The sequence below is a fragment of the Lycium barbarum genome, chromosome 2 (assembly GCF_019175385.1).
Source record: "Lycium barbarum isolate Lr01 chromosome 2, ASM1917538v2, whole genome shotgun sequence".
Taxonomy (NCBI): Eukaryota; Viridiplantae; Streptophyta; class Magnoliopsida; order Solanales; family Solanaceae; genus Lycium; species Lycium barbarum.
This window is the reverse complement of record NC_083338.1, coordinates 128,486,288-128,503,917: the sequence shown is the minus strand read 5'-3', so window position 1 is coordinate 128,503,917 and position 17,630 is coordinate 128,486,288. Positions and strand designations below refer to the sequence as shown.

Below are 17,630 nucleotides of genomic sequence, written 5' to 3'. Positions count from 1 at the left end.
ATACTGAATGGATGCTACCAATAGAATTTTCTGAAATCCTTCACATTCAAAACCAAAGCAAGATGATGCAAAACTTTAAGCAAACATAAATATCAACTAACGGATAGTACAACAGTGACAATAAGCAAAGAGACAGCAAAAACTAATAACACAGTAAGTTGACATAACGATTTTGGCCTAATAGAAGTTTATTTTAGATAATACAAGGCCTAGAACTAGCTACATAGCATCTCAAAGCTAATAGGAAATCCTCCCATCACCCTCTGTAATCACATCTTTGAAAGCACCACCACTGGGAATCATAGGTAGAACGTGCTCCTGATGAGGTACGATCACATCCAACAAGTATGGGCCAGGAGTGTCCAACATCTTTTGAATGGCGGCTCTAACATCATCCTTGTGTGTCACTCTTGCAGCAGGTACGCCACAAGCCTCTGCGAATTTCAACATATTAGGAAAGATCTCTTCTTCATTAGCAGGATTCCCCAAGAAAGTGTGTGCTCTATTAGCCTTATAGAACCGATCCTCCCACTGAACCACCATACCTAAGTGTTGATTATTCAGCAACATAATCTTAACTGGAAGATTCTCCACCTTAATTGTTGCCAACTCCTGCACGTTCATGATAAAACTACCATCACCATCAATGTCAACCACAATCTCACCCGGTCTTCCAACAGCCGCACCTATAGCAGCAGGCAAACCAAATCCCATTGCTCCTAATCCGCCAGACGTCAACCATTGACGTGGCTTTTTGTACTTATAGTATTGAGCAGCCCACATTTGATGTTGCCCCACACCAGTAGTAATAATGGCACTTCCGTTAGTCAACTCATCTAACACCTGAATAGCATATTGCGGAGGGATGGCGTCACCAAAAGTTTTATAATTCAACGGGTACTTCACTTTCTGCTCGTTTAACTCGTTCCTCCAAGCAGAAAAGTCCAACTTCAGCTTACCTTCTTTACCCTCCAATATCGAATTCAAACCCTGCAACGCCAACTTAATATCTGCACAAATCGAAACATGAGGTATCTTGTTCTTTCCAATCTCAGCTGAATCAATATCAATGTGGACAATCTTCGCTCGGCTAGCAAAAGCTTCCAATTTACCCGTAACCCTATCATCAAACCTCACCCCAAACGCAAGCAACAAATCACTACTATCCACAGCATAATTTGCATAAACCGTCCCATGCATACCTAACATCGAAAGGGAAAGCTCATCCCCTGTCGGAAAAGTACCAAGACCCATCAAAGTACTCGTCACGGGTATCCCCGTAAGCTCAACGAATCGCCTCAACTCCTCACTCGAAAACGAACACCCACCACCCACATACAAAACAGGTTTTTTCGACTCGGAAATCAACCTAACAATCTGTTCCAAAAGCATCTCATTAGGCAATTTAGGCAACCTAGACAAGTAACCAGGCAACCTCATTGGTTCATCCCAATTCGGTATCACCAACTGTTGCTGTATATCTTTCGGCACATCAATCAAAACCGGTCCAGGCCTACCCGATTTCGCTAAGAAAAACGCTTCCCTTACAACTCTAGGTATATCTTCCACATCCAAAACAAGATAATTATGCTTAGTAATGGATCTAGTTACCTCAATAATAGGTGTTTCTTGAAATGCATCAGTACCGATCATCCTACGTGGCACTTGACCTGTAATAGCGACAATAGGAATACTATCCAACAGCGCGTCTGCCAGGCCGCTCACGAGGTTCGTCGCCCCCGGGCCGGAGGTAGCAATGCAAACCCCGGGGAAACCTGTGGCCCGGGCGTAACCCTCGGCTGCGAATACACCGCCTTGTTCGTGACGTGGCAACACATTGCGGATGGTTTTGGAGCGCGTTAAGGCTTGGTGGATCTCCAAGGATGCGCCACCTGGGTAGGCGAATACGTCTGTCACGCCTTCGCGTTCGAGGGCCTCTACTAGTACGTCGCAGCCCTTACGGGGTTCGTCAGGGGCAAAACGGGAAATGAAGGTGGGCTCGGGTTCGGATACCTTCTGTGGGGTTGGGGTTGGGGTTGTGGAAATGGAGACATTGGAGACGGTGAAACGACGGCGTTGGGTGTGGGTGTGGTGAAGGGGGGTGGGGGGTTTGTGGGGGTGACGTGGAAAGGGGAAGGTGGATCTAGGGAGAAGGGTGGTGGAAGGGGGTGGATTTGGAGATAGGGTTTTGGAGAAAGAAGGAGATGGAGCCGCCGCAGCCGCCATTATTATTGAGGCAGAGAGCTGTTTTGTGAGAGACAATTAACTGAAAGAGGAGGTGGGTGTCTTTATATACTCCCTCTCTTCGGGCCTATTTTCTTTTTAGTCCGTGTCAAAATGAATAATTTTTTTAATTTAAAAATAAATTTAATTTATGAATAATTTACAGTCACATAAATATTTAAAATTTATTTTGAATCACAAATTTTAAAAGTCTCTCTTTCTTAAATGTCGTGCTCAGTCAAATGAATTCATATAAATTGAAACAGAGTAAGTATAATGTTTAATTTAATACTCATTTACTACGAGGGGCTAGCACCACGAATAAGACGGGGACCCTACTACAACTTGATTGAATGCAGCGTGAATTGCGAAAATGTAAATATGCAAATGGAACAAAGATTATTACTACTATTAATAGAGGCCGACAAATAAGAAATGTAAGATGTAATAACATTGACATGTAAATATACTAGAAATTAGAAGGAAAAAGAAAAGTGGAAGTAATATTATTCTAATCTAGTCTAGTAAATAAAAATGGAAGAGGGAAAATAAACTATTGGAAAAGAACGTTAGCTGTTAGTGAAACAAACGTCTGTGAAACAATGTAAATAGTGTACTTGAATATGACATTAAACGTCTAAGTTATATGTACTGATGTTATAACATATTTTTAAACAGTCAATGTAATTTACTAATTTGTTAAAACATGATATTTGACAAGTATAAATATTAGATATTGGAATTCTCCAACTAGACTACGGTAAAAATCAGGGGCTAATTTAGGTGTAAAAAAAAAAAAAAGTCACGTAAACTCATGGTCATCCGATTAAACTCGGTATATTATGGAATCCGCGATTTAAATAGCACAAAAAAAAGAGTTGAACCAAACTAGTACAAAAAAAAATAAAAAATGTAGTATTCACGCACGAATTTCGTGCGTGAAAGGACCAAACTGCAAAAAAAAACACAGTTTTGGCCTTTCACGCACGAATTTTGTGCGTGAATGGGGTCATAAAAAAAAAAGGAACATTAGTAGTCACGCATGAATTTTGTGCGTTAATGTTGGGGTTTTTTTTTTTTTTTTGCGTTACCTTTCCAATCACGTTTTTTTTCCATACTTTGGGTAAAGATTAGTCATGTTTTAAAATCCCAAAATATCAATATTTTATATAAAACTTAATATCTTTTTTTGCGTACAATAATGTCAGCTCATTACATGAAGTCCACCTAAACATTTGGATCGTCGTTTTAAGAGTTCTAAAGTGCCCCGAAGCAAGTTTTGAAACTTGTAATATTTATAGGATTTTAATTTAAGTGTTTTATTATATTTGAATGTACAAATTTAAATATTTGATTTAATAATAATTCATCCAATACGAGAGGTCTATACTAATTAAAAAATAATTCATTCCATTTAATTAAAAAATAATTCATTCCATTTAATTGCGCACCATTTGAATTAGTATTGTAATTAAATGGAATGAATTATTTTTTAATTAGTATAGACCTCTCGTATTGGATGAATTATTATTAAATCAAATATTTAAATTTGTACATTCAAATATAATAAAACACTTAAATCAAAACCCTATAAATATTACAAGTTTCAAAACTTGCTTCGGGGCACTTTAGAACCCCTAAAACGACGATCCAAACGTTTAGGTGGACTTCATGTAATGAGCCGACATTATTGTACGCAAAAAAAAAGATATTAAGTTTTATATAAAATATTGATATTTTGGGATTTTAAAACATGACTAATCTTTGCCCAAAGTATGGAAAAAAATGTGGTTGGAAAGGTAACGCAAAAAAAAAAAAAAACCCAACATTAACGCACAAAATTCATGCGTGACTACTAATGTTCCTTTTTTTTTTATGACCCCATTCACGCACAAAATTCGTGCGTGAAAGGCCAAAACTGTGTTTTTTTTTTGTAATTTGGTCCTTTCACGCACGAAATTCATGCGTGAATACTACTTATGTTTTTTTTTTTTGTATTAGTTTAGTTCAACTTTTTTTTTGTGCTATTTAAGTCGCGGACTCGTATATTATGTGTATAATTCTTAAAATATAACTAGTATTGCCTTTTGAAAGTCATGCTACAAAAGACTTAGTGGTGCACTTGATTGAAAGTTAAGTTATTTATCTAGAAGTTCAAGGATCAATCTCCACTTAATGCATTTTTTTCTCCTATTTTTAGTAGTGCACCGATACAAATGAAAAAGGAGAGAAACTCATACCTCTTTTTTCCATATTTTTAGAGAATTAAAAAAAAAATCCTTACGAATATATATTTTACTTTCAAGGAAAATATCAATGTCAACAATAACTTCGTTAAAATAACATATTCTAGCATTTTATGGGATGCACTACAATTTGTAACAAGGCAACTAATGTAATAAAGTCTTGATTTAATAACCAACTTAGTGAAGACTTGATCAGTTGTCGAATATTCTTTTGAGAATTCAAATTTCTTTTACTCTCTTATACGTAAAAGGAAAAAAACAATACGTATCTGGCAATTTAACCATTGTTAGAAAAAGAATGCTACACGAATTTTGCAAAGAAAAAAAAAAAACTTCATTATTGATTTTGACTTAACTGTTTCTCAAAAGGAATTATCGAAAAAGTATACCAAATTGATTCATGAATACTAGCCTCCGATAAATTACTTTGAAATAGTGATTCATTTTCAATTAGCAATTGTAAAAACATTTTTTTGTGCGGATGGTCCTTCTTCTGGGGTGGTCTTTAATTTTTGTCCCTTAAATTGGTGGTCTTTAACACCCAGAGGTCCTGGATTCGAACCCAAATTCAATAAAAAGAATAAAAAATTGCAAGACATAAGTTGGGATTCGCCTAACTTATGCCTTAAGGTAAACTTTTACCCAAAATTAGGCCTTGTAAAAATGGCTATTTATCAGAATCATTCTTTTATAGAAATGAGTCCGATAACTCTATGGGTTGGGCCAATCCAAATATGTGTAAAGGGTCTTTAGGTGAGGGTCTCTCGGAAACAGCCATCCTACCTTGGTAGGAGTAAGGTCTGCGTACATTATACCCTCCCCAGACCCCAAGATGTGGGATTTCACTGGGCTGTTGTTGTTGTTGTTGTTGTTGGTCTTTAGGTGATTTGCACAAATAGGCAGGTTCGCGCCGCTATTCAGAGTTTGTCCCCAATTATGAGTTATGACAATTGTGCATAAATAACTTTTTAAAGTTTAAATGCAACAAATTTAGACCAAAATAGACGATGCCATACACAATTTGAGAAAACTTAGAGGTGATTCAGATTGGTTTGGAGTAAAAAATCAAATTCAAAAAGCGCCACTACGACATGTGTATATCCTCTATATATTGTGTATATATACACAGATTTTTATTGATATACACAAATATACATGATATATGAGATGAGGGAAATAAGAGAATATACAGTCAAACCTCTCTATAATAGCAGCGTTTGTCCGAAAATTTCATGGCCGATATAGTGAGTTGTTGTTATATAGTATACTGGCATTTGATGTTTAGATGTCATTTAGATGTTTTAAACAAAAGTACGCCAAGAATTATTTTCTGTACTTTTTATGTTATAAAGGAAAACAACATACTTGTTAATTTTAAAATCTAAATTGATTTTCATATCTCATTAATTAAACATTGAAAAGACCAATAAATTACTAATAAATTTATAACTAGTTGTACCAGACCGATAAATAAATAAAAAATCCAACGAACATATGCATTTAAAATTAATTGAGAATTTAAATATTTCAACTTTGACGCATGAATTCTACAATTGTAGGTTGTTTCGCCTATTTGTGACACTATGACGCTTGAATTGATAAAGAATTTTGTCTAAATTTTCAGCAAAAAGGAATTCAATAGTTGTCTAAGAGCTTAACAATTGACTCTTCGTACTTAAAATTTACTATGTGCCTGACATTAATGATGATTACCATAAATATCTTAATATTTTATTTTTATACATAATGTTTTCTTACAAAATACTATTATACAATGTTTGAGTATGACTGTTATAGAGAGGCAATATTACAAAGAGTATACGTCTATAATGAATGTCACTATTGTTATAGGTAGAATGCTGTTATAGAGAAGTAAAACATAACATGAAAAATCAGTGAAGTAAAATATAACATGAAAAATCGGTCGAGCCTCATTTTCATGAATGTCACTGCTGTTATAGGTATAATGTTGCTATAGAGAAGTAAAAATATAACATGAATACTATTACATGTCGCCAGCTTAGGTCGAGCCTCATTTTCAGATGCCTTCTCACTTTTTAGAGTGAAATTACATCCTCTCTCTTTATGGTTAAAATCAAATGTCAATGTGCTTGAAGCATAATTCAAAGTGGGATGTGATCTAGCCTTTGGGCTTAGTTTTGAGTTCTGTCTTCTAGGCATCTTCCTTAATCAGGAAAAAGGAAAAGCCTTCACTCGGGTATGAATCAAATAAATAAAGTGAATTGAACCTATTTAAATCAATTTTTTTACGGTTATGCTACATAAGAGTGGGATTCTTACATGGCGTAACTAATATTTACTAGGTATTTATCATTAGTAGTTATAGTTTAAAATAATTACACACATAGCTAACTTTGAATAGCTAATTACAATTCATATCAAATCTGGGTGTATTTACAATTCTTTTTCCTCCACCATCTTCATTTTCATTCTAACCGTTCCAATTCAATAAAAAAAACAATACTATGCTTTTTTTCTCCATCTCTATCTTCCTCAACGACGTAGCAACACCAATACCACCATCATTGTTCAATTCTCTATCATTAATGTCGTTGCCGTCGATCGCGGCGGCGGACTTCACCGTTTATGGCGGTGAGAAAGAAATGGTTGACAACCGTTGATGGCGGAGTGCATTTCTCAGATGATGACGACTCGGACGACAGCGTCGTTGCCTGCTCGAGTGTATTTCTCAAATCTGAGTATTTATCATTGTTGTTGCTTGAAGATGTATTTGTTTTTGTGTTAGTGTAAAGTAGAGTGTTTCTTTATGTATTTTTTGCTTGTATTTCAAAGGAGATTTTTTTTTTCTATACAAATAAATACAGTGAATTTTGAATACAGGTGAATATTCATGTATTTTTTGCATTTATGTTGTTTGAATACAATCGAATTTAAATACAATAAGTTGAATATAGTGTAAAAGTAATATGAATGAATACAATCGAATTGAATACATCAAAATACAACTGAATTTAAATACATGTTATTGTAGCTACGAAATGTAATTAGCAAAAGTGTAGCTATGCCTAACCCCCCTAAAAGTGTAGTAATTTGTGTAAGTTGCCCTATAAAAATTGTAGCAAAAATGTGAATATGGCCTATCTGGTGCCAAACTTTTAAATATGGGCTATTTATTGTCATTTATGATTCTAACTTGTCACTTGGTGTCAAGTATCCAAAAGTGAGTACCTGCGTTCCACAGAAGGCAGAAGACACCCGAGCAATTTGCTGGGCTTTCCCCCCTTTTTTCTCGGTAGCGTACGGCTCGGACACGTGGTTTCGTGGACAACTTGACCCACTTGCCAATTGCTCACTATCCAAAATAGGAAAGTGTGGGACCCACAAAATATATACACTCTAGTTCAGTTCAGCAAGATCAAACTTTACAATGTCGATTGAATTGACAAGTGTCTTAAGAAATTATAAATAAAATATTAACAATTTTATTATATCACCTATAATTATCAAATCATTTAGTTATTGAAATTAATCAAACGTACATTAAAAATTATATAGCCACGAACAATTCATTGAAATTTTTTAAGTTTCAACACGATAATTGATACTCTCGCCGTCTCAATTTATGTGTCACTATTTAAATACACACGACATTTAACAAAAAAATAAAGACTTTCGAAACTTATGATAAAAATAAGTCTTAATAATCTATATATTTGTAAATCATCTTATAAAGTTAAAACGTTTCTAAGAATAAAAAAGTAAGACTATGTTTGGAACAAAATGAAAAGGTAAGTGTGCCATGTACATTGAGACACAGGCAGTAATAAAGATAAAACAGATATGAAACAATAAATTATCTCTTAATTATTTAAAAATAGACATGGACAGGTAAAGATGTGGGATCCACAAAATATATATACTGTCCATTACTCCTAGTTCAGTTCATCAGATCCTCGATTTCTCACTTACCTTATATATTCTGCCATTGTCAAACTTTTCAATTCATCATTTCTTGTTTCTTGAAATAAGAGAAATAATTATATACTTTCTATATGTTCATATTTCGGTTCTCCCACCGTCACGTTCACGGCTTTGTACTCCCAAAAGTCCACTGTTTCATTACCATATAAAAGCAGCAAAGTATCTCTTCACCAAAAATCCAATAAAAACACCCCAAAAGTTCAGTTCTTGAATTTTCTTTTGAAAAAGAATATGAAGGGGTTATTCACTAGCTCTTTGTGAACCCAATAAAAACTCAATTCCACAACCCCTTGGTGAACCCAAGTTCAGTTCTTGATTTTTCTCGGTGGAAAAATAAAACAATGAAGGGGATAATAAGTAGCTTTTCACGTTCAGATCATAATGTTTCACTTACAAAGACTCCAACTCTCCTTAAAATTATCATTCTTTTTTTTATTTCCCTCTTTCTTTTCATTCTTGTTAGACGTTTTTCACCAGATATAACCTCCTTAGTGGTCCCCACAACAACCCCATCTCAAGAATTTCCTATGTCTTTCACTCCGGCAGCAGTCGCCGGAAAACACCCACCTCCGGCGCCGGCGCCGGTGGAGATCCGGCAGCCGGCAGTGGAGAGGACAGGGATAATTGATGAGAATGGCGCGATGACGAATGACTTTATTGTGGGGGAGTTTGATGAGGAGTTGATAGATAGTGTAGTGAATAATGGGAAAATTAATGGGAGTGATGATGAGGGATTGAAGAGTGATGTGAATAGAGGAGTTTTGAAGGGTAAAATTGGGAAATTTAGAGTTTGTGATGAGAGTATGAGGGATTATGTTCCTTGTTTGGATAATGTGGAGGAAAAAGGATTGGATTGTTTGGTGCCAAGGCCTAAAGATTATAAATTAAAAATACCATGGCCAAAGAGCAGGGACGAGGTATGCAATTTATGTGTTTATTCATTATTATAGTGTGATTCAAGTTAATTAAGTTTCTTGTTTGGTTTTGGTTTAGCTTTTATTAACGGTGAAGGTGAATTTGACTTGATTGAATGACATACTAACATATTTTTACTTAATTAAGTTTCTAATTTGGTTTTGTTTTTATCTTTAGTTAATGGTGATTGTGAATTTGAACTATTGAATTACGAATATTAGTTTTCGCCGATGCTCATTTGCAGGAAGTTCATTTGGAATGTTGATTGTACAGGTGCAGTTCCATATCTAGTTTAGAATTAGGGGAATAGTTCCAAATGGCTTGTCTAGGACTTTTGGTGCTTGCCTAGGTTATGGTTTGGGGGAGTTATGGGTAAAGTTGGTCCCACCGACCTCTCTAAGGTGGGCATAAGTCAGGTATTAGCTCTCTTAGAATCTAACTAACTCAATAACTACTTGGTATTAGGAATGTGGAAGCTGCTACTAGTTGATAGGCACACGCCCCATGTTTCCGTCACCTAATTTTGCCTCTGTGTACTAACCATGTGCTATATAAATCGATCGTGCGTTAGCACTAGCTATTCTTGGATAAAATTCATTATTGATTCTTGCACTAGCTATTCTTAGATAGCTATCATTATGGATTATCTGTTCAATACCATCGTTAATGAACTCACTACGTATGTCAGTCATCCAATTAATTAGAAACTGGTCTAATTTACTGTAGAAAAATGTGGTATTTATCTAACCATTATCGGTCACTATCTTTTCCTCTTGTGGTTTAATATGTGATCATTTATTCTCTGGTGTGAGCTGTGATGACACTCAGTAAACCACCTTTTTTTTTCTTCTTCACATTTTGGAACAGAGTCTTCCTAGATGTAGAAGCATTTCTAAGTTTTAAACACGACTGAGAGATCCATATTAAAAGTTAGGTTCTTTTTCACCATTATTATTGATGTTAAAAACCAAAAGACGAGTATGGTCCTCTTTTCTTTATTTGAAGGTTCAAGGCATTCAAGGCATTATTTTAAAACTGTAACTTTATACAGATCTGGTTATCCAATGTGCCTCGTACTTCCTTTGCCAAAGACAAATCAGGCAATAAGTGGGTAAAAAAGAAGGGAGACAAGTACATATTTCCAGGAGATGAGACACAATTTTCCCAGGGTGCAAATAAATATTTAGATCAGATTTCTAAGGTACTCTGATTTCTCCACTTCCTACTTCATTTATATTTCATTAATATTACTTAATTATGCTTACTATTCTCATGCACCCATAGATGGTTCCAGAAATTGCTTTTGGCCAACAAACAAGAGTTGCCATGGATATTAGTTGTGGAATAGCGAGTTTTGGTGCATATCTGATGGACCACAATGTCAGCACATTGTCCATTGCAACAAAAGATGTGCATAACAATCAGATTCAATTTGCATTGGAACGTGGTGTGCCTGCTATGTTAGTAGCATTTACTACACATCGTCTATTGTACCCTAGCCAGGCATTTGACTTGATACATTGTTCCAGATGTAGCATATATTGGACCCGTGATGGTATATCTTGTTTGTTTAACTATAAATTGCTATTCATCCTCAAGTTTTTGTCCAAGAAATTGTTCAAAATTCTGTTACTTTCAAGACAAAGCTGAAGTGCTTTGTTATGGTACAAATTATCTCGCTTCTCATATATTGGGTCTTTGATTTCCGGTGAAGATGGCATTTTGCTTCTAGAGGTAAACAGGATGCTTAGGGCAGGAGGATATTTTATCTGGGCAGCAGAACCTGTTTACAGACATGAAGAAAACTTGTTTGCACCGTTTAAAGGTAACAGCTTTATCATTATCTAGCAATAGGGCACCATCAAATAGAGGCTGATTTGAGTTAAAAATGTAGACATGAATCTTCTTCAGGACTTGTTTCTGTTAGCAAATTGCACAAAGCATCCATCTTTAGCTTTGTCTTTATGTAGGACAAGGAGTGTCAGAGATGTTAATGAGCTATGAATCTTCTTGTAAATTACTGGGAGCTCTTCGGTAAGATGAAATGTTGCTTATGCTTTATGTTCTTACTGTTATACAGAAATGGAGGATCTTACTCGACGCCTATGTTGGGAATTACTAAAGAAGGAGGGTGACATTTCTATTTGGAGGAAGCCATTGAATAACATCTGCTATCTCAGTCGCGCTCCAGCAGTTCAACCTTCTCTATGTGATGCCGGTGATGATCCAGATAATGTCTGGTATTTCCTACTCTATTTGCCAACTTCATAATGTAGCATGCTGTAATTTCACCAATATTGATGCTTGTCTAACATTTTCCTTGGCCTCCTGTTGAGTCATTTACTCATATCTAACTAGTCCTATTTGCTGTTTGTTTTCTGCATGATTTATCTTAAGAGAGTATGTCCTAGAAATCTCTTCTTTTCTTCTGTTGATATAACCCGCCGAATGATTCCCCAGCAGAAGCAGAGAAAGCAGACTGTTGATACTTCTTTGAGTCTAACCATCGTGTGTGTGTATATATTGAATTCCTAATTATGTACGGCTGATGGTCATTTTACTTATTCTTTGTGCCAGGAACATAAACCTAAAGAAATGTATTACACAAATGCCTGAGAAGGGATATGGAGCTAATGTGACTGCTTGGCCTGCACGCCTTCACTCTGCACCGGACAGGCTGTTTAGTATAAAAATGGATGCTGAATTATCTAGGAGGGAAATTTTTAAAGCAGAGTCAAAATTTTGGAACGACATAATAAGGGGATATATTGGTGTTTTCCGTTGGAAAGAATTAAACCTACGAAACGTGATGGACATGAGAGCTGTATATGGCGGGTATATTTCATTTAAAAGAATCGGATGTATTCATTCCATTTTATATGCTCTGCTGACATCTAAAGCTTTTGCTGTTCGTAAAAGAAGGTTTTTAACTGTTGATATGTTTTGGTAGATTTGCAGCTGCTTTGCATGATTTCGACCTCAACTGCTGGGTTATGAATGTTGTCCCCGTTAGTGGTTCTAATACATTGCCTGTTCTGTATGACCGGGGTCTCATTGGAGTCATGCATGACTGGTAAAAGACACTCCTCTTTCTGTCGACGGTTTTGCCATCAAATGATTATTAGCTTTTTTTAAAGTCAAATAATCTGAGTTGGTGATAGATCATATACTAAACCAAACAAGTACATAATTTACATGTATGACCACAGAACATCTCAGTTTGCACTCTAGTTGATCATGTATCAAACGAATAATAGGGTTGGCTTACACCAAAATCAATTTCAATGGTTTGGCAAAAAAAAAAAAAAAAAAACTCTTACCAAAAAATTAGAATGTGGAAACGAAAAGCTTGACCAGCTTGAATCCTATTGTTTTGGAATCCAGGTGCGAGCCATTTGATACTTATCCAAGAACATACGATTTAATCCATGCAGCTGCTCTTTTCTCAGTAGAAAGAAACAGGTATAGTACTTCTTGACCTAGCCTTAACTTACCGATCAATGTGATTCATCTAAGTGGTTCATTTTATGTGAAGGTGATTATATATTCTCAATTCTTATTCCCACATTCATGCAGATGCAATGTGACAACTATCATGCTAGAAATGGATAGAATTCTTCGACCTGGGGGACGGGTTTATATTCGTGACACTACACCTGTTATCGAAGAGCTCCAAGAAATTGCACATGCCTTAGGATGGGTGCCATTTAAGTATGATAGCAGTGAGGGACCTCATTCAAATTGGAAGCTTTTGATTGGCGAAAAGCGTCTATGATATGGTTGCATTTCCTTCCCCTGTCACCCCCCAAAGTTTTGGGGCTACGGGGAACAAATATATATATATATATATATATATATATATATTTTACATATTTTGATACGACGCCTTGTTTTTATTTTTAAAGAAGGGCAAAAGATGGTGTAATAGAAAATTGAAAAAGCCTCATATTGATTATACTCTATAAACTAATTCAAAATATGTACGCTATGATATTTTCAAGGGAATGGACTGACCATATTATTGACATCCCTATTTTATTTGTACCACTCACTAGATAGAAATATTTTTCTTTTTTCTTCTTTATTGTAATTACTTTAGCAATTTGATTACTTTGAGTTTAATTTGTATTGATTTAACTTTATAAGTTATCTTTTGTTACTCAGTTCAAGAAAACTTCAGAGAAAAAAGAAACATCCGATTACATAGTATTTATACAGTATTTATTTTCATTGTTGGTTAAATTGTTCCTCCAGCTCGTTAAAGCTTTCAGATTTTCATGAAAGGAGGAAAGGTTAAAAAGAAAAAAAGAGTAATAGAAAAAGGACAAGGAGTACTCTCGAAATGACGATATTGTATTTTTTGGCAATAACTACTGTAAAAGTGACCGAAACTGGAAAACAAATGGGTGGGAATTGGGATTCCATGCAAAAAGAAACACGCACCTGATAGGCTGATACTACTTCAAACAATATTAATTTATCATAGTTAAGTTATAAAATAGGGAAAAGGACATATATGGCCGGTCGGGTGAAACTAATTTCACCCGGTGGCCACAATTCTTCTAAACCCAAATTATATCTACTAAACTAATCTCATCCATTAGCCAAAATTTAAATAAGACAATTTTCAGAGAAAAACCCAAATACAAAAATGTTTGAGGCGATTTTTATATATAATATGTGTCATTTGTGTATAAAATATGTATCAGTATCTATATGTAATGTATAGAAACTGTATAAAATATGAATCACTAAGGTATGTATCATTTTTGTATATAATATGTATCATTTGTGTATATAATGTGTATCAGCACAGTGCAAATGCCCTGTATAGAATAGAAAATTGTATCATTTTTGTATATAATATGTATCATTTTTGTATAGAAAGTGTATATATAATTCCAGCATGTGTATATAGACTGTATCAGTCTTGTATAGAAAGTGTACCATTCGTACAAAAAATGTATTATAGAAACCGTATCATTGTGGTATATAATATGTATCACTATTGTATATGTAAAAAAAAATATCATATCATTATTGCATAATATGTTTATAATACATGTATAATTAACGTATAATTTATGCATAATAAATGTGTGATTAATTAAGCATATGTATATAAACTGTATAATTCTTGTATATGAAGTGTATATATAATTCCAACATATGCATATATGCTGTAGCAGTCCTTTAGTGGCGACTTAGTCGCCACAAAAAGTCTTTTTTTTTTAAGCGCCTGGGCTATTGGGCCGGCCAGCCTTGGTATTATTTTGGGCCGACCGGCCATTTTTTGGACCGACCGGACACCTAATGGGATTAAGCCCAAACAGTAGTTAAATGTAGGATTAGTTTGGCTGAGCGGACACATAATGTCCTTTTCCCTATAAAATAAGGTGAGAATATATACTAATTGACTACGATTTAGTGATAAGGGTGTTTGTGCAGACGTGTGTATTAAATAATGTATATATCTTCACCTTATTTTATACTTTAACCATAGTAAATTAGTAAAATTTAGTGTAAACTATCTGTTGCAGCCTGCAGGTAAGTTTTTCCTAATACCTATTTGACATTAGGGGTCGTTTGGTACGATGGATAGGCAAAAATAGTCATGGGATAAAAATTTAGTACCGTTTTATCTCACGTTTAGTTGGGATAAAATCGCAGGATATTGTTTTACACATGGCTATTGAACTTTATTCGCTATATTAAGTCGTAAAATTACGTTTTATACTACTCTCTCCGTCCTATATTACTTGTCCACTTTTCCCTTTGCACGCTCTTTAAGAAATCATAAATAAAAGTGTACTTTTACAATATTATCCTTATCTCTCTCCAATAAAATGTACTCTAATCAATATTGGCTACTTTCAAAAGCAATTAATGCTGATGTCAAAATAAGAAAACTTTAATTAATTCTATCTTGATATTATAATGGATAAGTATTTTTGGGACGGATATATTTAGTAATCTGACTAACTAATATGGGACGGAGGGAGTGCATGTTAATTTCTCGGAAAACACAATACGGTTGAAAAACCGAAGTCCTTAAATTTGATTCCGTGTTTTTGGAATTCCAATTATTCCGCCTGCAAATATGTTAAACTTTTCTACTATGAAAGTTGAACGAAATTATGAAAAAAAAAAGTCATAGATATCCACATGTATCGTCAGCCAAATATATCTACAGTATTAATAGTTTATTGACCAATTTCAACGAGACTAAAAATCCCAAGCAAACCATCAACAACAACCCAAATACATAGAACTAAAAACTTTTTTTTTTTGGTAGATTGGAAGCGGGATTTCTCTCTAATTCTAATTATAGCTCCTTAATGAGCAAACATCATATCATTAAACTCCTCAAAATCAAGCTTCCCATCTGAATTTTTGTCATAAACATTAATCATGCTCTTGCAATCTTTCCCACATTGCTCATCCCACAATCCTAATCTTGACAATGCTCTCTGCAGCTCCTCGCAACATATAAATCCATCTCCATTTGTATCGAAAACTCTGAAGACTTTCGTAAGGTCATTTTCTACTAAAATATTTTCGCAATGATCATCGTACTTATTGCTTTCTTTAATATTTGCTTTTGTGATGGCATCATAGAAGAAGAAAAAATCAATGGAGTCCAGGCTTGTTTTTCCAACTAGCAACTCAAGCTCTTCTTGGCTTGAATTAATGCCTATGGTACCAAGAAATCCCTTCAGCTCATCAAGGCTCACAAGGCCATCGCCATTTTTGTCAAGTTTTGAGAAGATTCTTGACACATTAGTTGAGTTGATTGGAGACATGATCTCAATTGGTGCAATTGAACAATAAAGCTATCAGGGCTTTCAATAACGCCAATATGGATTAATCGAGCCAGTGAATTTCTGATGCCAAATGCTTGAAAAGAAAAGAATAATAAAGCTATTAGGACTTTCAATGACGTGAATCTGAATTAATCGGGCTTTTGAATTTCTGACGCCAAATTATGCTTGGAGAAAGACTTCAAGAAGATGTGCTATAGTATATAAATCAAGTCTTGTTGAAGTACATGGATATGCGGAGTGTCCTATATATAATGATGGAACTAGGAAAGAATAATAGAGAGTTGAGAAGAAATCCTAAGAAAGAACAATGGCAAGATACTACTTTTGGTTGAAATTGGAGGAATACAATATAGGAAGTTCTTGGAAGATGGGTTTTTTGTAAGATAATAAGCAGACCTTTTAGATTCAATCCAAAACAAAATAGTACTCCCACCCGATTAAAAAAAATGTCCACTTAGCTTTTTGTTCTTGAGTAAAAAAAAAATATTCACTTATCAAATCAAGAAATAATTAATGTTTTTTTTTCAGATTTGCCCCTATTAAGTGTTATATTATCAAATCTCAATGCCTATTTAATTAGGGATAGTTTTGTCAAATTAGTTATTTTTGTTTAGGAGTTAGTGTTTTCTTAAGAGATGTGCAAATATCTAAATAGACTCTTTTTTTTAATCCGGAGGGAGTATTGTAGTAGTTTATTTTCTGTGTTTTGCCGTTAGCTAGAAGAGATCCGTTCATCCTTGACTTTATATAATCCATACATACATATAAATAAACTTTGTAGAAGTTTCCTTTGTCTTTTAACTGCCAATATTGATTGGGTGTTAAAGAAATGCCAACTCTTAACGAATCTATTCACAATGGAATGAAGAAGTCTGTCAGCAAAACAATAGAGCTTGTTTGGTAAGAGGTCTTAGATAAATAGTTTCATGGTATTATATGTGATATTATTTTGTATCATGTTTGGTTGATATTTTGAGGCATGTATAATTAATATCAGGATTATTTAATACACCAAAGGATGTATTATCTTATATGGCCACCGGTAGCCCACCACCACCATGAGATAATTTATCCATCGATAGCTTATACATGAAAAAATTAAAATGACAAAGCTATCCTTGTTCTGTTCCAAAAAACCTATAAAAGCCAAACATCCAAGATATAATTGTAACAATTTTTTTTTTAGTTTTAAAAATAAATAAATACTCAAATGACATCTTTGTGTCCAATTTGAGTGCAATGAGTGAATGAACCAAACAACCAACAACAAAAAAAAACCTATATTACTAAAAAATACTATTACTAATCCATGGATTAGTACAAAAAATACCTATATTGCTAATCCATGTATTATTAATCCCTTGTATTATTAATCCATGTATAACTTGTCTTTGAACCAAACAACTCTGGTGATTGTTGGGTTATCATATATCAGTACAAGAAAAAAAAGGAATTCTGA

The 17,630-nt window shown here is 34.5% G+C and overlaps 3 protein-coding genes across 3 annotated transcripts; 1 reads left to right on the top strand and 2 right to left on the bottom strand.

Annotated features, from left to right (window-relative positions):
* Positions 1-63: 63 nt before the first annotated feature.
* LOC132627184 (acetolactate synthase 2, chloroplastic) lies at positions 64-2,268 on the bottom strand. Its single transcript, XM_060342374.1, has one exon. The coding sequence runs from the start codon at positions 2,224-2,226 to the stop codon at positions 238-240; it is 1,989 nt and encodes a 662-aa protein (XP_060198357.1). The 5' UTR covers positions 2,227-2,268; the 3' UTR covers positions 64-237.
* Positions 2,269-8,412: 6,144 nt separating this feature from the next.
* Positions 8,413-13,431, top strand: LOC132627182 (probable methyltransferase PMT10). Its single transcript, XM_060342372.1, has 9 exons — positions 8,413-9,349; positions 10,399-10,548; positions 10,632-10,902; positions 11,062-11,172; positions 11,428-11,587; positions 11,925-12,182; positions 12,298-12,420; positions 12,732-12,809; positions 12,924-13,431. The coding sequence occupies exons 1-9, from the start codon at positions 8,774-8,776 to the stop codon at positions 13,120-13,122; spliced, it is 1,926 nt and encodes a 641-aa protein (XP_060198355.1). The 5' UTR covers positions 8,413-8,773; the 3' UTR covers positions 13,123-13,431.
* Positions 13,432-15,515: 2,084 nt separating this feature from the next.
* On the bottom strand, positions 15,516-16,587 carry LOC132622198 (probable calcium-binding protein CML44). The gene has a single exon (XM_060336761.1). The coding sequence runs from the start codon at positions 16,148-16,150 to the stop codon at positions 15,683-15,685; it is 468 nt and encodes a 155-aa protein (XP_060192744.1). The 5' UTR covers positions 16,151-16,587; the 3' UTR covers positions 15,516-15,682.
* Positions 16,588-17,630: the final 1,043 nt, after the last annotated feature.

What these genes read in the sequence shown, in the direction of transcription:
- LOC132627184 (XM_060342374.1), bottom strand. Translation starts at nt 2,226, where the DNA reads ATGGCGGCTGCGGCGGCTCCATCTCCTTCTTTCTCCAAAACCCTATCT.
- LOC132627182 (XM_060342372.1), top strand. Translation starts at nt 8,774, where the DNA reads ATGAAGGGGATAATAAGTAGCTTTTCACGTTCAGATCATAATGTTTCA. An exon ending in ATTTAGATCAGATTTCTAAG is followed by an intron (nt 10,549 to 10,631) that starts GTACTCTGATTT and finishes ATGCACCCATAG; the next exon opens with ATGGTTCCAGAAATTGCTTT. An exon ending in TTCTCAGTAGAAAGAAACAG is followed by an intron (nt 12,810 to 12,923) that starts GTATAGTACTTC and finishes ACATTCATGCAG; the next exon opens with ATGCAATGTGACAACTATCA.
- LOC132622198 (XM_060336761.1), bottom strand. Translation starts at nt 16,150, where the DNA reads ATGTCTCCAATCAACTCAACTAATGTGTCAAGAATCTTCTCAAAACTT.